At 46.2% G+C, this 21,696-nt stretch overlaps 1 protein-coding gene across 1 annotated transcript; it reads right to left on the reverse strand.

Annotated features, from left to right (window-relative positions):
- Positions 1-1,122: 1,122 nt before the first annotated feature.
- On the reverse strand, positions 1,123-19,944 carry LOC144731554 (procathepsin L-like). Its single transcript, XM_078612691.1, has 8 exons — positions 19,856-19,944; positions 14,011-14,179; positions 11,295-11,417; positions 8,895-9,053; positions 8,413-8,637; positions 6,473-6,638; positions 5,330-5,435; positions 1,123-3,535 (listed from the first exon to the last, which is right to left on the reverse strand). Exons 2-8 carry the CDS (start codon positions 14,143-14,145, stop codon positions 3,436-3,438), a joined length of 1,014 nt encoding a protein of 337 aa, XP_078468817.1. The 5' UTR covers positions 14,146-14,179; positions 19,856-19,944; the 3' UTR covers positions 1,123-3,435.
- Positions 19,945-21,696: the final 1,752 nt, after the last annotated feature.

Raw genomic sequence — 21,696 nt, forward strand, 5'->3', positions numbered from 1 at the left:
CAAACACATCGTTGACCACGACCACGAGTACCCCGTCCCTCTGTTAGCCCCCCCCCTCCCGATACGTTCCATTCATTGGCTACCACATTCTGATAAGCCCCTCCCTCCCCCCTTAACTGGTACTTTAGAGCTTACATCTTGAATCCCTCCCTCACTTGATGCAGCTAATCTGGCTGTGACGGTCCCACCTGATGACGGAGACTTGTGTTGCCCTCGAAACGTTGTGATTTTTATTGTTTTATTTGTATAAATTTTTATTTCATTTTTTTACCTACGTGACTTTACCGAAAGAACTAAGAGTATGAATCCTTGCAGTCACGAAAGCTTCAAATCTAGAACTTCAAATCTAACTTTACTGCAGCCTTGCATCCCATTGGTTCTCAAGCGTGAACAAATTTGCGTGCACCCCAGGTTCGACCAGTGGTTCTTAACCTGGGGAAGCTGTCTTGGGGAAGCCCAGGACAGCTTCAAATGCAATATGCCGCTGAGATTTGCCCTCGACCAACTGGGAATGCAATTCGGGTGTAGGGGCGGGGGGGGGGGTCATCGGGCATCGTCCACACACCACAGCGCCACACTCCATCCATATAAAACGCACGGACTCATTCAATTTTACAATTGTTTATTAAGAATAAACGATAGTGTAGAGTTTACAAAGATCCCTTTATTAAAACACATGCGTATAAAGAATTGTTAAAAATATCTGTTTAATAAAATTGCACCTGTAATTCAAGCATGCTTAACATTCATTTCTCAGTTTTAAAACATCGCTAACCTATAAAACGGATGCAACGTGTTTTTATTTTATTTATAAAAGCAGCCAATAATTTTGAGACTAATGAAAATTTACTTAAATCAGAAGCGAAGCTTGATCAATTCCGACGGTGGTTCACCCCAAAACGCTGGATTCGCGTACAAATTGTAAAGGAAGAAATAAGCAGCCCAAACAGATGGACCGGTGACCGCCTGGAACGAAGAGGAGCGACAGAAGCCAGAGTGGGGCCTGGGGAGAAACCGTGAGTCTTGCCAGGGAGAAAAGGAGGGAACGGAGTTAGTGGTGGTGGAGGAGGAAATGGGAGTCGATGAGCTGGTAAGAATGGCTTGAATAAAACAAAAACATGATAGGAGGTAGATAAACTGAAACTTTAGAAACTAAACAGTTTTTTTTATTTCAGCGGGAAATGCCCACTGAGCTGTGTAGTTCTTTTTCAGAAGCAACTTCGCCACAAATGATAACTCGACGAAGTTGCTTATCATGTTGAAATGTATAGCAGCTGAATACCTTGAACGCATGTCGATTCTAAATGCGGAGGGAAAAAATCGGACCCGGAGAAAAATCCACATTATCACGGGGAGAACATGCAAACTGCAAATATACAGCAGGCGGCATGGTCGGAATCGAACGCACGGCCTTTTGCAGATCAGGCGAGGGAGTTAACATCTCACCACCGCGGAACTCCTGGTGTTGAGAACTTGCGTAGGATCAGGAGTACTCTGCAAGCTGGTGTAAAAACGCGGTTATGGAGCAGTGACTAGGTTAGCTTGGAGCAGCTACTGGAGGCCATTTGAGCAGCCGCTCATGTGGCTGCTTTGAGTACTGCCAAGTGCCGAGGTATTTCTTGAGGCTGTTAAGAGGACGGCTGGAGAGGCTTGCTAATACAGTGACCACAGCTTTACTTGATTCGCTGCTGCACCACAGGCAGACGCAGCCACCGTGGCTGGCAGGAAGCTGCCAACAGCAAGACCGAGGCTTTCCCGCTCATCCCCGAAGTGGTAGCTAAAAGGACCGGCCTGTGGCAGGCTGCCTGCACCACCTGCATTGGGATTTGGTCACCCCCTAGGGTAGCTGTCTATATAGGGGTGAAGATCTGAGGTTTGTGCAATGCGAGGCTCTGCGCAGTGCCGGGCAGTGGGCCAACCCCCCCTGTGGGCAGCGCTGACCGGCTGTGCGAGCCCTACACACGACCCCACTGAGCCGTGAGACCTGCCGTGCACCGGCCACCAATTGATAACATTGACGGGGGGGCCAACAGGGCTCAGATAGAAGCATTCCCTTTTGAGTCATGGACTGAATTTGTGGCCTGTTAAAGTGTATCGTGAATGTAAATGTTCAACCAAGGACTGAAACAGGAGCACTTCTTCACAATTATGGCTATCACTTGATGAAGCTGGTTGTAATCACCGGCGAAACGTCGTACTCGAATCATAAATGTTGTGGATTTACTCTCCAATACACCGGTGTGCTGAACTCGTAACCAATTGCCACGTTTTGTTTACGTAACAAACCTTACTAATTAGCCGTGTCGGGTGGTGGCGGCTTTAACGATGCATTTAGATTTACGGCGATCGAACCCAAAAAAAAACTTTGCTGTGGCTCAATTGTCGTTTATGTAAAGGTTGTTAGTTTGCTTTTTGTCACATTCCAATCTCAAGTCTTAACGTCGGCAATCGGTCCAAGTGCGTGCGTGCATGTGACGAGCCTTCTGCGAGCTCTGGCAGTGAAGAGACTGGGCAGCACTCGGGGTGACACTCTTCTCTGGCCCCCAACGGTAGCCCCCCCCGTCCCCCCGACCCAAAACATGCAGACAGAGCACGACTGAGAAGACGGGTTTCATCGCCTCTCGCTGGCAAGAATTACCACAGCCGCAATTCGCCACCAAGTGACGGTGACGTCACCACGGCGCCTGTGCCAGGCCACGTGCGCTTTGCTGGCCACGTGAAGTGTCGAAGGCTCGCTGCCGACAGGAGGTCACGGGACAGACCCAGCAGGTGCCATGGGTTGGCTGACTGAGATGACCGTCAGATGCACCACCACCTGTGCCCCCTACTGTGCCAACTTGGCACCGCACCCTACTTGGTACACACTCGCTTGTGTCTCGCCATTGTCTGGGCGAGGGAGTGAAGGGATAGGGAGATGGTGGTGGGGGGGTTAGTCTGACACAAAGTGGAAAGTGGTTAGGAGAGGATCTTGTGCAGGTTCACACCCACACATGATATTTAAAAAAACCTCACACGATCTCTAATAGTGATGAGCACCAACGATTGCTAATTTGAGGACCGAAGTGCCTGAATGTGACTTTGACTTAAATGGACAATTCTGTTATATCCTTGCGCATGGAAAATATATGTTCAGGAGCCAGATGCCAGTGTTGAGGTCTACTGGCCACGAGAGGGCTTCAAGGAGATAGTTCGTGTAGTTGTGTTGTTCCTCCTCCGTCGAAGGAGCGCAGATTACACTGGTTCACTGTGTGGTCCATAGTTTGGGTGGCATGGCCACAATTGCACTGCTGAGGCTTGTGTCTTTAATTTTTACATTGATGGATATGTGCACAACGGCCTGCTGGTGATGTTCAGATGCAGTTGATGGTGCACCAATGGGAAATTGTGTGCCATTATATTTGTCTTTAGTTAGGAGGCAGGCAGACCAGATGATTATTACACCAGTGGGTAGCTACTCATAGAGGCGATGCCACACAGGTTGTCGTCATCACGAGCCATGCGCACGTATCCCTGCTCTCCCCAGGTGACTCCCCAGCTGTACACAGAGAGACACACACCCACAGGACACAGATATTCCCATTGAGTCATACAGATGGTGCAGATAGTGCTGTTGGCGAGCAACTATTTGGGCAGGTATGACACACACTGTGATGGTATGGGCATAACAAGGCCCAGCCACCTTTTTCTCCCCAGTGCTAATGTTTGCACACCTGACCAGGTACTCACTTAAGGATAAATCGGCCTAGGGAAAGCCCAAGAACTAGTTCAGATATTCACCAATGATGTTAGCCATGACCTTAGTGCAGTGCGCTAACTACTGCGCTGCCGCACTACACACACACACATCTATAGGTCAACATATATAATCACAGAGCCTATAGACGGCTCAATATTCACAATTCAGCAAGCATCTATTAAGGCCACTTCCGTGCATGTGTTCAGTGTAGGCGTGGCCAGCACCACACATGCCCAGCCACCTAAGCAGGATTGTGCCTGGTTAGTATTTGGATAGGTGACCCCCCTGAGCTTGCCAGATTTTGGAGACTTCAGTATCACGGTGGCGAGGAGATGTCGGTGTTGAGTACTACCTCCTTCCACGTGTGGGTTTTCTCCGGGTTCTCTGGTTCTCCCACATGAAGCCAAACGCTCATGAATGGTAATGGCCGAACATTACGTTGTAGAACCCTGCTAAAATAGTTTTGAGACTCGGCAAGGCTATCCCTGGGTAAATAATCGGCATTGTTATGAAGACGAACACCAAATTACCACACCTCCGATTAGCACGGTTGGCCGCGTACGGCGCGAAAGAAATTCAACATGCATACAAATTTGTTACAAATCAATTGTGAATGCCATATATACTTGAACCTGCCATAGGAATGTGGAATGTACACCACTGGCTCTTGAGCCATCAACCGAGATGAGCAGCGTCACAAGCCCGTTTGTGTTTTTTTCATCTCTAATATATTCGGTGGCACAGTGGTTAGCACTGCGGACTATAAACCAAGCGACTCGCGTTGAAGGGGGGAGGAGATTGGGCTCACTGCCCCCACCCATGTGGGGGGGGGCCCTCTAGAAGGACAAGTGAAAATGTACACAGGGACTCCTCCTACTTATGAACATTCGAATTTTCAGTAATACGAACAAACCTCCGTACTTTCGATTTAAAGCTTTCGTGACTGCAGGGATTTCATCTTCTTTGTTCTTTCGGTAAAGTCACGTAGAAGGGAAATAAGAAAATAATAAAAATAAAACAATAAAATAAGTCTCACGACGTTTCGGCCACAACGCAAGCAGCCGTCCACAGGTGAAGAATTCAGACGCTGTCTTTCCGACAGACCTGTTCTTTACCTGAGGACGGCTGCTTGCGTTGTGGCCAAAACGTCGTGAGAATTATTTTATTATGTTTTATTTTTATTATTTTATTATTTCCCTTCTACGTGACTTTACCAAAAGAACCAAGAAGAAAAAAACCTCCGTACGTCCAGTTGCCTGTTCAGATCAAGAGTCACAAGTTCAACCGCCACGCAATAGATGGTGGCGGTGGCATCTACATCTGCAGAACGTGAAGAACCAGTGGTATCTACATCTACAGGAGATTATACAACTTGTAAAGCCATTTCCCGTGTTTAGTGTACATGCCGTACAACGTGTTTGGAATCGACAGGAGTAAAGTTGGACTTATGAACAAATCAACTTACGAACAGACCTCTGTAATCTAACTGGTTCGTATGTAGAGGAGTCCCTGTATGCGGGAGTAAATAATATGTTTTTACATGAGATCGTGCGGTTGTTGTCTGGTTGGAATAATAATCTGGTAACAACGCACCTGTTCTTGACGAGCCAGAATTTCTGCCCGGTCTCATCCACACCATAGCCCACGACCAGCACGGCGTGGTCAATGTGTTGGCTGCACATTGCGTCCTTGTAGATGCCTGCAGGTCACAGGGGGAAACACCACACCTCAATCATAATGGCGGCACTAATGCGATGTATTGGCAAATCACCACCTCTCAGACAAGGCAATGGAATTGCTGAACCACTTGTACGTAGCTGAACTTTCTTCGCACCGTACGTAGCTAACCATGGTAATCGGAGGTGCGGGGAAGGAAAATAAACAAAACACACAAAAACTTACAAATGGATCTCTCACGTTTGCTCTATACGAACCGTAAGTAGGAGACAATAGCAGAATAACCGTCAGTACATTTCCACATATCACATTTTCACTAGGACTTTCGCGGTTCAACATGGGATGTTTTTCCAACATGTTTTCGTCGAATTTTTCCCCATTGTATGTATGGCCCTTTTCCAATCCACTGCTGGATGAAGCCCTCCCCCGCCCCCCCCCGACTCTACGCGCTGGTCAAGGGGGTAGTTTGACCAAACTTTGTCAACACTGGTCAGCACAGGTTGGTGAAGGGGATCCCAAAACTGGTTGAGATTTTCTGAGGAGATATACATTCAGTAAGGCATTTGAAAAAAAAAACATCTTAAAAGCAGAACCCTTCAGACTAAGTGAGATTTTGCTGCTCGGGCATAAAACCAAATAAATAAATAAATAAAGGGCCCCCTTGACCAACATCACAGGTTTCACAATCTCTGTGCTGCCTGACCTCTTTAAACCTCCAAGCCTATTAACCATTCACACCAAGGCCTCTCTACCTGACTTACCGGCCTCTCTACCTGACTTACCAACCTCTTCCACTGAAACATCCCAAACTCCTAACCTACCTTTCAGGAATTCCTTTCGGATTTACAGGCCTCCTCCCTAGGCCGTCACGTTCACAGCAGTGCCGTTTACTTACCCAGGAAAAATCTGACTTACCTCCCAACGTGGGGGCAACAACTAAGCCTGGCTCGGCACACGTTTTAAGGCACGGCTCAGGTCCTCGCGTAAAACTTTGGCCCACCAAAAGCCCGACCTGGGTGACGTGAGAAGCGACGCGCGGCGCCTCAACGAAGCGCCCACCTGAGCCGTAGGACTGGAACGACGGGAGGCTGGCGTCGATGGCGACCGACACTGGGCCCACGGAGGCCACGGCGTTCTTGAGGGCCTCTTCGTCCCCTTCGGGAATTTCCACGTAGCCGGTGACCTCCGCGGCCTTGTTCTTGGGGTCGTACTTGCACGTTTCGACCTGTGCGACGCATACACCGCGTATTACAAACACCGTCAGCGTTTTCTTATTCTTAGGTTTTTTAAAATATAAAAATTAATGAAAGTAAAAATAAATAAATAACTCACGACGTTTCGGAGGCAGCACAAGCTTCCGTCTTCAGGTGGAACCGTCACAGCACGCTTGCTGTATTGGAATTTCTCATTAACTTGATACAGCAATCGTGCTGTGACGGTTCCACCTGAAGACGGAAGCTTGTGTTGCCTCCGAAATGTCGTGATTTTTTTTTTACTTTCATTAATTTTAATTTTTTACCTACGTGACTTTACCGAAAAAATCTAAGAATATGAATCCTTGCAGTCACGAAAGCTTCAAACCTAGAACCGTCAGCGTTGCCATTGTAAGCCTTGAGGTGTATGGTACAGAGTCTTTAGACGGCAACCTGACAAGACCGGTCTCTGATGGAGTCTCGTGACAATAGAATAAAAGACGCCCCATCTGTATGGGGGATTGCACTCCAACAAAGAAAATCCTCGTCATAAAATGTTTCATTATAAATAAAAACAAGTAAAAAAACTGTTGAAAAGTTTTGCAAACTTTAACAAATTATGTTGTTGTTTTTTCCTTTTAAATGGCTTCTGTTTTATAAAATACATTTTATAGAATCAATTATATATAATCGCTCCCCCAGGAGAGTAATGAGATATCGCCCCACTGAGGGGCAGGGTCTCGCCGAGGCGCGGCCTCTCATTGGTCAATCCAGAACGCGGCCATGGGGAGGGGGGATTGACTCACGCCCCATAGCCAATCACGAGCCGCCATTCCAAGGCCTGTGCAGAAACTGCCTTTATGCTTTATTGTTGATTAAATTAGTCAGTTTATTACTAAGGTATGAATGCATGAATTAGCAATTAATGGTTTAATTGTTAATTAATTGAATTGCTAACTTTAAAGTTAATTGTTGATTTTTGTAGTGAATTATGAGTAATTACTGTCGATTGCCATATTAATTCTTTAATTGTAACTTAAAACTTTTGTGACAGCAGGAATTCGTATTCTTTGGTTCATTCGGTCAATTCATGTGGATAAAAAAAATAAAGTGAATACAAATAATACAAATAAAATAAAAAACAACAAAAAAACACTAATGTAGACTGTAGCCTGGTTCTTAACCTCGGTGAGTGTGCCAGTACATTCACCGAGGTTAAGAACCAGGCTACAGTCTACATTATAGACTGGCAGTACACTCACTCCGATTAAGAACCAGGCTACAGTCTTTATTAGTGTTTTTTTGTTATTTTTTTATTTTATTTTTATTCCCTTTATTTTTATTATAATTTTCTATCTACGTCACTTTACCGAAAGAACCAAATAACATGAATTGTTTAATTGGTTTGCCAGTCAAGAAGTATGTGCACCAGAAAAATGTAAGAATGTAATTAGCTACTGCACAGGTGTTAGGTGGATTGTTGATCTAATGGCTGATGATGTTGAAGTGCTGATGAGCATGTGATGGTGCTTGCGAGGGTAACGGTTACTGGGGACATCTGTGAAAAAAATGGATTCATAGCTCATGGGATTCCTCCAGTCGAAATAAAGATCCTCATACATATTCCGACTGACTGATCAGCCTCCGATGAGGTTCCCTAAACAATCCACCTTCGATTGGCACAGTTGGCTAAGTACGGTGCGAAAATAGTTCAACATACATAGAGACCAGATGAGTGATGGGGTTCCTAGACAATAGACCGACAGATTTGTCCCTGACAGCGGTCAAAGGCCCAAACTCCCTCACCTGTCCCTTGTACGGGTACGACTCCTCCGAGTCGATGCCTCCGTTCTTCTTGATGTAGTTGAACGCGTTGATCATGAGTCCTCCATCGCAGCCGTGATTGCCCTCGTCCAAGGAGCAGTCCACCAGGTTCTGCTCGCTCAGCGACACGAGCACTCCAGTCTTGCGCTTGTGCTGCCCCTCGAGGGAGCCTGTGGTGCTGAACGACCAGCAAGAGCCACATTCGCCCTGTGGAGGGGAGACGGATCAAGGCAAAGATTTCTCACATCGACAAGTGTTGTCTGCGAAACTGGGGAGGCAAAACCCCCACTTAGCTTGGTTCGCAGAGTGGAGCTCGGTTAAACTCCAGGGGTCGTAGGAATATGACCCTGACGCAATTGTGGGGGTAGGATGTTAACTGTGTAATGTTTCCCTGGAAGAAATAATGATCGTAAGACACTGGTCCTGACGATGAACGCCTGATCGTGACTTCGACTGGGCGGTACCTGGTTCTTGACGTCGGTGACGTAGCCCTGCTTCCTCCAGTCGACGGACTCGGGGGCCTCAAAGAAGGCGGGCGCCATGAACGTGGCGCCGCGGGAGGCCTTGCTGGTGCCGTTCCAGCCCCTGAAGCCCAGCATCACCTGCTGGAACTCCTCCCCGGTCTGAACAAGACGCGCGTTCACAGCGAGCGGACATAGATTACCACGACGGTAGTTAAAACCGGGTTATCGAGTGTCGTCAGCTTCATGGTTTCAACGTGACTACAGCCCTTTGTCAATCCACGAATGGGGGAAGGCCTCTCCATGCCATGTGGGTCCTGACGGTTGTTTGACCATACTTCACCACGCTGGTCAGTAAAAGATGAAGGTGATGGGTTGGCGGGGGCGCTGAGGGGTGGAATAAATGCAGGACTGGTCCGGATATTATTCACCACTGATGTTAGCTGTGGACAGTGTGCTAACAACATCACCACCACTCTCCACACAATCTCGACTTAGTCATCTATAAAGCTCATCAACCTAGTCGCATAACTCTCTACTCCGGGGAGCATTCAGAGGTGGTCTTCTTTCTTGTTGGTGTTAGCGGTGGTGTAGCGGTTAGCGTGCCGAGGTACAAGCCCGGCGACCCGGGTTCGATTCCTGCTCACGGCCAACACCAGTGGCGATTATCTGAACTGGTCCTGGGCCTCCCCTAGGTCGAACGAGTACTTGGTGCGGTGTGTAAACATCGCCACTGGGAAGACAAAGGCGGTCGGGCGTGGTGTTGGCCACCCACCCCCTCGTGTACCGTTCCGGCCTTCATTAGGTGCTCGCTAACAGCACTTTGCCCCAACAGTCTATTAAGCCTATACAGGGGATATTTGTATTGTCTTTCTCTATAGGGCAATCAATGTCAACTTCAGACAAAGTGGCCATCATTTGAACCCACGACTTTCCAATTGCGAGTCAAGCGCTACAACCGCAGCACCACCAAGCTCAGATCAGGGTTAGGGTCAGGGTCAGAATCTCAGTATGGGCCAGTGCTCATATCTCCAATTGTTGCCCCGAGCCAGCTGTGGAAGTTCCACATTCCCAAGGCGAGGCCAGATATGTTAGTCGATTCCTCATCTAAACAGCCTAGATATGTCACAACAGAGAGTGTCACACTGTGAAAAGTCAAAAGTGAATGTCAAAAGGATGGACACACCTCGTTTTGCCAGGAATGTGGAGTGGCCACCACTTGCTCAGCAGGGATGTGACAGGATAAGAACACGGCTCCATTGCTATAATATCATCAACAACCACGTTGACTATTTGTGTCTCGGCAATGTGATTTATAGGTAGTTGTTTGCTTATCTATTTTATAAATAATGTTTAACATAAATATTAGCTGTGTAACAAATCGTTTATTTCCTGATTAATTTGACTTTTCCACTCAATGAATTTATCATAGTGTGTGAGCGGGTCAACAATTGTCGTAAGATTCAATTATTTAGCAGGACTGCAAATTAGATGCAAATCGTATGCTATTATAGCTTTAGGCTATTGAAACAAGACTAAAAAAATGTGACAGATGGTACAAACAAGATAAAACACGTATGAATTCTTAAATGCCATTGGCATCTTGAATCATAACCAAAATAGAAAAAAATTTATACTTCATATTTTGATAAAAATCTACTTTCTTGCTTAATTATTTTGGTCTTTTTTCCCCAGAATTTGTTTCCACACAATCGGCATCGTGTCACGAAACAGAATCTATTTGGACCATCTTACAGAGAAGGGTGCCGCAAATTGCACAGCGATCATCGGCAACTTACTGGCAGCCGAATTGCCCCAAAGTCACTCGCGCCAATGTGACTCATCCTGGTCTCTTGAGTACACACCTTGGTCTACAAGTTCAACTTGCCGCCTGTATTTCATCCGACGTGTTTATAAACTGTAGCTCTCAGGAGCGGAGCTGGGCTTGGTAAGATTCAGTGAAAAAACTAAAATTCTCACGTCTTTTTGGTGGCTGGGCTGAGACACAATGAATTGGGAATCTGATTTGAACAAATATGACTGCCGGGAAATGAACACAGAATATCTGTGGTGGCAGCCGAGTGGTCTGCCATGGCCATAATGTGTTTCCCTTGCCCATGATTTTCAACAGAGTGTAGAAAATCAGACGTCTGACTCACCATCTGCTCAAGGTGATGAAATCTGCACGAGCTTGTACTAGCCAAATCCGTTGTCCCGTACATTTAAACTGCTCATGAATATGAAGAAGGCATAGGGAAGGTGGAAACGTCTGGTTCACCATCTCCCCACAGCACTTTGACACAATCTGTACGACCTTGTACGAGCCACATCCGATGTCCTATGCGGTAGTTTTTAATCTCGTGGGAGGGAAGCGTAGAGGAGATATGCGATGTCCTGGCTTACCATGTCACTGAATTGGTTCATGCCCATGCGCCAGGTGTGCTTGCCCATGGAGTGCTCCAGGTTGTGCATGGAGATCTTCTTGAGGTTCTTCTCCCAAATCATCCTCCTCCAGCCCTCCTCCTCCTGCAGCACAGCAGGCATAGCGACGCGTCAAGGGATGCAATGCAATAGCAACCATCACCGTGTTCAGGTATTAAGTGGCCTCGGAGTTCGGTATTGGAGAACGAATGAATATTGGAGACATCACACCGACCGTGCAGGAAAGTAAGTGGGTTTGCGCACCTCCGATAAGCGCGGTTGACCACGTACGGTGCAAAAGAAGTTCAACATATATGACACATCGCTAGTTGGAACGATGACTGATGGACAAGACTGGTGACGAAATGGCAGGGAAAGGAAAGAAAGCGTCTGAGAGGGTGAACAACGTGGAGATGAAGCGATGACATCGGTTTATGTGCAGGAGCCAGAAGGCTTGTGGCATCGCAGGGCCACGAAAAATGTCGACGAGGCCCTCGTTCAGCAATGGGTCGATCATGGCGGATAATGCTACTCACGATTGTTGATATGATGAAAAATCGGACGGCACTGTGGTTATACCACTGGACTCGCATTACAAAATGTCAAGAGTTCAAACCTGGGTTTGGGTGGTTGGCTCAGCCCATCATCTCTCAAGAGTCAATGAAATTGACACAGCTCCGTGACAATTTAACGGTGGACAGACTGTGGCGAGACTGAACACCAACAACAGAATGCGCAATTTCCCTCCGCTGCCTCAGGGCCAGGAGTGGAGGAGGCACCACCCCAAGCAGCAAGGGGGGCTTGCTGTGGCTTCCGAGTTAACAGGGCCCCACACACAGCTGCAGTGCCTGCGAGAGTTGCCACCTCTTGAGGCGCAAATAACCCAGACAACACACGAGTACAAGTGGTGGATTCTTATTATTGTTAAGCGACTGATAAAAGCTGGGACTTTATATCCCGGGAAGGCGCATGGATTTTTCAGGATGGCTATCTCAACAAGATGATCCTAGAAAAACCAAGACACAGGTGCCAACTCCCAGCACATGCTAAAACCCATCATCTACACCAACCTGTTTAAGGGCACAACGCTAAGAACAAATAGTACCTTCACGAACACTGTACTCACTTGGCCTGTGTGTTCATTTGTCTACTTGAACTGTTATGTAAAGTTCACTATAAATCAATAATTGTACAAGCTGCCACTGCAACGAAACTGGTTTGACTGGAATGTGTTCCACCAAGGAAGATTTCCTTACGATTGACATAATCTCGACATCATCGTGCTTTGTATGTTTATGTTGAAGTACAGCAAGTGATACGCTTCATCACCACACCCGATAAGGTCCTTGGAGTTCCATTAAACAAGGGACAAACGGGTTAGGTAATCTGTGTGCCTACATTGTAAAATCCGGTATATATTTCTTTGTAACATATATTGATTTTGTAATTTCAGAGATGAAGCCTGCCAACCCGTCTGGAAACCAGAAATTGGCTTACTGTGTCGGGATCAAATGCGAATGAGCGTGGTCTCTGTATACACTTGGTCACTGCTTGTTATACACATGATGTAATATAGTGCGGACTCGTGTCTGTGAATCACTAAAGAGCATAGCAGTCAACCCTTACGGTTTACACCGTATTCTTGTGCAGGGAATTTGAATTTTCAGGTCCATATGGCGTACAGTCATTTCAATGCAGGCAAAACAATGTTTTGTCCATTTGTTTGTGTTTCTCCCTTGTGACGATGGAACTTTGTAGGATAAACGTTGAGATTTATAAGGGCACGGGGTGACCAATAAGGTCTGAATTTGGTCTGTAATATGATAGGCAATGATATGGGGTTGACAGGTATGCAAGAGAGACCCCGCTTATTCACAAGTTTCCATCGTGAGCCGCACATCACCCTGAGTAAGAGGGGTGCTGATGAATTTGGGATTAAGTGTAAACCGTATCTTAGGTTTGCCGCAGATGTATGTACGTATGTTTCGCACCGTGCGTAGCCAACCATGTTGATCGGAGGTGCAGATCAAACCCGGACATATTTATCAGTATATCGAATCTGCGCGGTATCCTGTGCAGTATGGGGAAGTGACATTGCCTCGCAGTAGCCCAGTTTCTGCTTCACAGTTTGGCATAGCTGCACAGTTTGAATCCAGCAGCTTCATTTGCAAGAGTCGGCCAATGTGTACCGGCGTCAGGGTCCAAGTTTGCCAAGTTATAAAGTTGCACTGCAAATGACTCAATAAAGATTATACAAAGCAATAATCGCCCCCTCCTGGCAGGCTAATGCCCCTAAGTCACTCTTGAAAATGCGACTGTCTTGGTCTCTTGAGAACACAAAGTTAAACTAAATAAACTTGATACTGTAATACCGTTCAAAGCAATATCACCAGATCTCGGTAGAAATCTATTCAAATGCCAATTCCCAGACTACAGCCCAGGGTAAAACTCGTAGCAACGCTGCTGTATCTCCTCACTCAAACGATGCGCTGGGGCTGTGCTCATCTCCGTGGGCATCTCTGAACAAGGAGCCGCTCTACAACAATCTACAATGTGGACGTCTCTGAACAAGGAGCCCCTCTACAACGCTCTACAACGTGGACATCTGTGAACAATGAGCTGCTCTACAACGCTCGTGCGGTGCCGAGCGCACGGCCGCGCCACGCCGGCGGCGCCGTGCGTTGTGGTCGCGACCGACCTCGCCGTAGGTCTTGCCGTGGAACTTCTTCCAGGACTCCCACTCGGGCGACAGCTCCGGGTCGAGGAAAGGAGAGGCCACGGCCGCAGAGACCACCGCCACGACCCCCAGCAGAGCGACGAGCAGCAGCTTCATCTTCGTCGTCTTCCCGTCTCAGAGTCAGAACTGGCTGCAAGGCAGGAGACGGCAACAGAGAGAGGTGAAGGACGTCAATTGCAGCGTTCTCGTGGGTCGTGATGTGGCTGCGTGGCTCTGTATTTAGACCACTCTACTCGCAGTTGGGATCGTGATGTCTCTCTGTCGATGAGGCTAAGACTGGATAGGGTGCGAATGTCGCTAAACAACACTTCCTGCTTACATTTATAACACCTTCCGGCAATGTTCTATTCAAATCTTCCAAATTGCTTATACTATCCTATTGCGAAACTATTCTGAAAGGCCAAATGTTTTTTTGCTGTTGCGGTGTTCACGTTCATCTCTCCGACCACACTTTTCTCGCTTTAATTTTCTTCCGAGCAAAAAAATAATGCCTCAGGACAACAATAGTCATGTACAATGGAAACCAAGTTTGTTGATTTGTGTACGGCACTTTTTATATGATACCAGCTTCCTTATGGGCCTCAAAGTGCCTCACACAAATGGTGTACGAACAGCCTTTGTCACCACACGCACTTCAACAAAAGATCTTGAATGAAGAGAAAGAAAAACAGTCAAAGCGACGTCTCTAACTCTCCTTTTGCTCCCGACCCATGCGTTTTCTCTTTGCGCAATTGGTGTTTCTCAAATCAACCAATATAAATTTTACTTGCCAATATCACCCCTCAATAAAGTAGGCATCAGTTCACATTAAGGCGGAATGGGGACGTTACAGGATGCACAGAGCAACCAGAATGACAAAAGAAACTTTCCACGACCTCAGCGACTAAAAATGTCCGTCCTATGGAATGACCTGTCCCAACCATGGGAATGTGGAATTTCCTTCACCAGGTCAGGGTAGTCAGTCTCATTCCATGACGCGTAACCTCGCCTCTCCCCCCATGCTTCCTTGTGCACTTTTAAAGTTGTTCCTCTCTGTTGGCGTCCATGTTTCTGGTCCGCATGGCATCGTGGGTAATAATGTGCAACTATTGAAAATGTTAACTTTTCAGACACATTGGTAAGGTGATGGTCATGATCGCATTCAGCTTTTTTCTCCCAAAATTACCCCGGTTATTTCATTCATTCAATCCCAGTCCACCTTCAACAAGTGCCCTGGGTTTAGTCTGACTGCATCACACACGTCATTGTTGTGCTGTCCACCAGCATCTGTGTGAAATCACAACACCTTCGTCAATCCACTGCTGGATGGAGACCTCCCCACGCTCACCGTGTCTGCCGAGTGGGTTGTTTGACCATACTTCACCACACGTGGTCAGTGCAGGATGAAGGGGGGAGTCAGCATGGCCTAGGGCTGCTACTTTCCCCGCAGACCAAACCCACACGCATTCTGTCAGTCAGCACTCAGTCTACCAAAACACCACTGGAAATAAAGTTTAACACAATACCTGTACAGTACGAGATCTCGATGCAATCGATTAAAGTTCAACACAACAATACCTGTACGACACCTCAGTACAAATTAAATTCAGGCCCACCCGAACACAGAGGCCGATTCCCTCCCAGGACCTGTTCAGTTTTCACACACCGGTGATTCCTGATCTTAGCCGAGGTTGGGAAACCAACTGATGCTGCCAGGTTCAAAGTGCAGGGTGCTATCGATCGACTGTGCCACGAGCATTATACCACCCACTTATCAGCGAGATTGCAGCGCCGTTCTGTAATCGTGAATGAGTAAGGCGTGGCGGAACGGATAGAGGCTACAGTTGCTGTGTTTGTCCCTGTGTAGCAGTGTACATGTCTCTACCCAGTAGTATGTGTGTAGTGACATAGAATCGGTCATGTAGCAGCATAGCGCTGGTTGCTGGCAGGGAAGGGGATCTGCAGCTTACAGCAGCCCTGACTGACAGCAGGTCACGTGATAGACCAGAGAGGGATCTGGGGGAAAGGTTACGGAAGGGGTACGTCGAGAACCCGTTAGAAGGTTCCAGAAGGGGGCGTGGCCGGGGGCGGAGCCAGGCCACGCTGACAGTAAAAGAGGGGCACCGAGAGGGGAGCTCGGGGCTGTCGTGTGGAGTGGGGAGATCCCCGTCATGCTGCTGGAGTCTACACCATCGTCTCTGTCTTCACCATCTCGGCATCGTCAGTCAGGCAGTCTGCCAGCGGTCCTGACTGGGAACCATAGTCACTAAGTGTTAAATGTTAGGCCGTGTTAATAAACAGAGTGCCTCCTACTCTTAGTGTCTTTGAGTCAGTCACTACACGTGTGCGTTATGTGTCTGTCGTATTATGTTATGAATGTTTGTTGTGAATGCTTGTATTATGAATGTGTCTGATGTATTCTGTATTTGGTGTTCAATCTTGATTTGAAGCTTTCCTGACTGCAGGAATCCATACTCTTTGGTTCTTTGGGTAAAGTCACGTAGGTAGAAAAATAATAGATCACGACGTTTCCATCGCAACACAAGCAATCGTCATCAGGTAGGACAACCACAGTAAGAAAATATTTTCAGCCGTCACCAGCTGATCAGAATATTTTTGGACATTTGTAACTAAAAAAATAAAACCGTGGGGCGCTCCTTCAATATTGTTATGCATCATGAGTTGCTTTAAAAAAAATGTGTTTGATGAAAGTTTATTTGTGTGATATAATGTCTGTAAAAATTATTTTAAATCATTAGTAGTAGAAGGGAAAATTATGATAATGATGCCATTTAAGTTTTCCATGAAGTGTAGAACATTTACAAGTGTTTTGAGTATAATTACTAATTACGTATTACTAGCTCTTTCTACTCGTATCCGTGTTGAACTGCTTTTTTAAGAACAGTTGACTGCAAAGTGATCAAAAGTATACCTAAACCCATTGTTCTTTTCTCACCTTCCTATGGAAACTTCTATTCTTGGTGAGAGTATATTAGTCGAAGGGAAGACAAGTAAATAAATGACATGTACAGTACATGTAATTACTATATATAGATTATACAATCTAATCTTTGGTTATCCAAAAGTATAATAAAAGCGTCGTAGATTTGTTTCAAATTATTCTGAAGGTATTTTTCAAGTCTTTGTAATTGTAATTATTTTAGCTATTCTCTATGCATTTTTAAATGTTCCTATCATAATCAAGTCGACATGTGCGTTTCAATTGCTTCAAATACTTATGACTTATGTTAAGTTCACTTTTGACAAGTAAAAATTGCTCGTCAAGATTTGCAGATCAATGGTGAACTTTCTATTATAATTTCTATACTAGGCATTTTATTATTGATACGTGATATTCTATATCACGCATATTCTACATTGCCTAGGACCTTACCTTTTTATTGTGAAATCAGATACCACTCCCTTCCTATTGTGAGACTTTAGTTTACAAAAGCAACGCTACTAACCATTTCATATTATACTTTGTTCCAACTCTTCACAACCTAAATACTAAAATTTTAGCATGGAATAGTTTTTATGATTGCAAACGTGCTACAAACACATCAAGCCATCTCAACCAACTAAGTACAGTCATACCTCGGTATACGACCACTTTGGAATACGTCGAATTTGGTATACGTCGTGTTTTGACGAGAAAAAAATGTCTTGGGATACGACGCGCTTGCTTGAACTTGTATGGGTCGGGATGAGTCACCGCGTACAGTACTCGCGTAAACCCCACCCCCCAAAAAGCTCTAACAAGCCGGAACAGTATTGTGTGGAATGACCAGACAATGTCACACTTCAGGAACATTCTTAGAAGAAGGCAAAAACAAACTTCAATGGACAGGTTTATAGTAAAACTCAAACCTGGTGAGCCTTAACCAGGTCCATGTCAAGAAAAAAGACAGAAAAGAAAAAGAGAAAAACCCCCAGAATTTCAGCTTCCTGAACTTTTAATGGAAGGGGACTCTCCTTCCAAAAAATAACATCTCCTCCTCCCCTTCCTCACCACCATCCTCGTAGGCTAGCAACTTCTCTCAGCAAGGTAAAGTGATGTTAAATTTTATTTTTATTTATTTTTATTTATGCATTTATTTTAGTAATTAGTGTCTAAATTATTTGATACAGCCCCATTAATGTATAATATGCCATGTAAAATATCATTTCTTATACTCTGGAAAGGATTATTTCCTTTCCCTTTATTTCTTATGGGAAAAATTCGTTTGGTATACGTCATTTTCGGGAAAAGTCCTACCTTCTGGAACGAATTAACGACGTATGCCGAGGTACCACTGCACCATCATGAGATTAGTAATAGCAAATAGAGATAACCCCGCTATATTATTAGAAATGTTATAGTATTTTGTTATGCTATTGAGTACCATTTGTTGTTAACTTTATTTAGCTATTCTTGGTCATCGATCAAGATAATAGTGATATTAAATGAGCGCCCCACGGTTTTATTTTTAGTTACAAATGTCCAAAAATATTCTTATCAGCTGGTGACGGCTGAAAAAAAAGTTATTTTTTTACTTTTTAGTGCACTATAAAATAAAACCGTTGGTTAAAAAAAATATTTCTTAAGGAGTTTATTTTAAAATTTGTACTCCTTATTTTAACGATTTTTTTTTTACAAGGAATATTCATTGATACTTTTTCAAAATACTTGCAAGAAATAGACTCGGTCTAAAACTAAGTCGACTTATTTTGTGGACCTTACATTTTATAGTGCGATCCGAGAGCACTGTTGTTTGCAATGTACTCAACCATATCTGTGTGTGGTCACACTTTACCCCACCTCACGCGACGTGCCAATCAACCGCGGTGTATTATGCTGAGCTTCTTTTGCACCGTACGTAGCCATTCGCGCTACCATGTTTAACACATTCCTGCGGAGGGAGCTGGTAGGAACGTTGGGTTGCTCGGTCAATGGCCAGGGTCAACGGCGGCGTGGTGTATTCTGCAAATATGCCCGACTGTGAGGGCGGACACAAGCCGGCGTGAGTAGGTTAAACGTTGAGTTTTATAAGGGCACCATGGGGTGACCAGCCCCTCCCCACCCAGTCCCACCCCTCCCCACCCAGCCCATCCCCATCCTCCCCACCAAGCCCATCCCCACCCTCCCCACCCAGCCCCTCCCTCCCCACCAGCCCCTCCCTGCACGACAGACGGACACAATAATCCCCTGTGGGCTGGTGGAACCAGGTGGTTCCTACCAGTATTATACACGGCTGGGTGGACAGACTTCACCTGCCCATTGTTTCCACTACCGCGCCGGCAGATCGAACCTTTTGACCTCTGCTGGATCGTCCAGGTCCAGTAAACTGTTGCAACCACGGCAGCATCGAGCACAGAGAGAGAGAGACAGCGAGCGAACAGGGTTGTTCATTGCAAGGCCCTATGGGCCCTGATGGCACTTTTGTGCGGTCCCACACAATCCACGCAGAGCGAAGTCGCCCCCCATCATCATCGTCATCGTGCTGCTGTCAAACCCAGCAATGGTTTCAAACGCGTGGCGGCCCCCAACACTGACGATGTCTCATCGGCGAACGTGACCCCCGACTCCCTCTCCACCTCCTCCACCTCTGACAATTTCGTGAAGACCGCCGGAGCAAGAGGATCGCCCTTGCCGGAGAGAGGCTGACACCAGCCTGGAGGACGTCAACTTCACGACATCGGCACCACGCAGCTCCGCCGTAGCCGGGAGTCGAACTCGGCGGGCAGGTTCGGTCACCTGAGGCCCTCTGTTAACGACCTGGCGCCGTCTCTCTCTCTCTCTCTGTCTCCCTCTCACCTCACCCCCCAACTCCACTGCAACTTTTACCTGCGGCGAAGCGGTGGTGGTGGTGACCGGCAGGGAGAGAGGCGGCGCTGCTGATACGAGGCGAGCGAGCCGCTTCCTCCTTTATAGAGGCGGGGGATGCCGGCGAAGCTCCCCGCCCGAACCGGCATTGGTCGTCTCACCACCACCACAGCCGCCACCAGCCACCCCCACACCGAGTGACTTAACGGTGACAAAACATCACAAGATCTTGACGAGGACAAGGAGACAAAGATCGCCCGTGTAGACCTCAACAGACTGTTGGGGCGAGTGCTGTTAGAGTACTTGGGTGCATGGGTGGCCAGCACCATGCCCGGCCGCATTTGTACATCCACAGGGCCCACAGACACACACACAGATGCCGCATTGAAAGTGACACTTTCACCCGCACGCATTCCTTCTGCTACACACACGTGTGCTGTCACGATACACACGTTGTACTGATATGGTCGATTTGGAACATGTGATTATTCGGAATACTTCTTATGTGTTAGTGTACATTTTTATTTAAAGCTTTCGTGACTGCAGGGATTCATATTCTTGGTTCTTTCGGTAAAGTCACGTAGAAGGGAAATAATAAAATAATATAAATATAAAACAAAAATTCTTACGACGTTTCGACTGCAACACAAGCAATCATCAGGTGTGAAATCCACAGCAAATTTTCTTGCTGTGGAATTTTCTTGCTGTGGATTTCACACCTGATGACGATTGCTTGTGTTGCAGTCGAAACGTCGTGAGATTTTTATTGTTTTATATTGATATTATTTTAGAGTTTCTCTTATACGTGACTTTACCAAAAGAACCAAGAATATGTTAGAGTGTAGTTTTTCTATACAGGAGATACAGTACTGTCCTTTCAACGACAATGCAAAGATCCAGAATCTTTATCTTGTATGTATCCTGGAGAAATCTGATGAGCTATGAAGTTCCTCTTTTCACAGCTACAACAAAGAACCGTGGTTACACGTCCTTGATTAACCGATGCTCACGCACATTCTAATCTGAGTGGATCTCCAGCGGTGATATAGAGAACAGAGAAAACAATCAGGAATAACTATCGTTGTCCATGGGCCAGAGTAGAATTAGTTAGCACAAGAAGTGGCAACATCTGGATTATAAAAGTTTATTATGTGATTTCTATTAAACATTTAAAAAAGTGTTTTTATCATTAAATATCATCGTAGATTTATAGCTTTTGGTCGAACTCAAGTTTTTGCCATGTCAGGATATACCAACAATTCATATATTTGGTCTACGACCCATGGACTAAAATGAGTCAGATAAAGAGGAAGAAGTATAGGAGAAGAGTAGTATGGTAATGGCCATTATTTGCACTAAAAGCACAGCAAATAAAAACGTGGACGTTTTGAGGTGTTCGTTTTTTTTGTCGTTACATCCGTTGTAAACCCTTTCTGTGCGGTGCAACTCAAAGTTTCCGTGATGTAATAATGGTCAGCACCAGTGACTTTCTGGCTTCTGTCTCGCCACGCGGCGGTTAAATATCCCCAACTTCCGTCCACACAGTTAGTCGACCGGCGGATGTTGTGTGGTGGGCGGTAAAGTCTGGCCAGCGTGAAAGAGTAGGCCAAAATACCCTCTCTAGAACTCCCTCCAGTGGAGGCCCTTCCGCCAACAGTGGCATGAGCAAGAGCTATTGAAGGGCTGCACCATTACCTTGTACAACAAATGAGGCAGTGGCGAGGCTATCAGTGACCTCATCCCAGCAGTCAACCATGTACTTGTACTGTAAGAAGAAGAAGTGGTGGTGGCTATTGGTCAAAGTCAAACTGTAGCCCTGCTTAAACTACAAACGAGAGTGGCACTCATCTGTTTGTCGCTGA

The sequence above is a fragment of the Lampetra planeri genome, chromosome 39, assembly GCF_965212315.1.
Source record: "Lampetra planeri chromosome 39, kcLamPlan1.2.h2, whole genome shotgun sequence".
In the NCBI taxonomy this organism is placed as follows: domain Eukaryota; kingdom Metazoa; phylum Chordata; class Hyperoartia; order Petromyzontiformes; family Petromyzontidae; genus Lampetra; species Lampetra planeri.

What these genes read in the sequence shown, in the direction of transcription:
- LOC144731554 (XM_078612691.1), bottom strand. Translation starts at nt 14,145, where the DNA reads ATGAAGCTGCTGCTCGTCGCTCTGCTGGGGGTCGTGGCGGTGGTCTCT. An exon ending in TGAACCAATTCAGTGACATG is followed by an intron (nt 9,054 to 11,294) that starts GTAAGCCAGGAC and finishes CGTCTTGTTCAG; the next exon opens with ACCGGGGAGGAGTTCCAGCA. An exon ending in TCACCGACGTCAAGAACCAG is followed by an intron (nt 8,638 to 8,894) that starts GTACCGCCCAGT and finishes TCCCCTCCACAG; the next exon opens with GGCGAATGTGGCTCTTGCTG.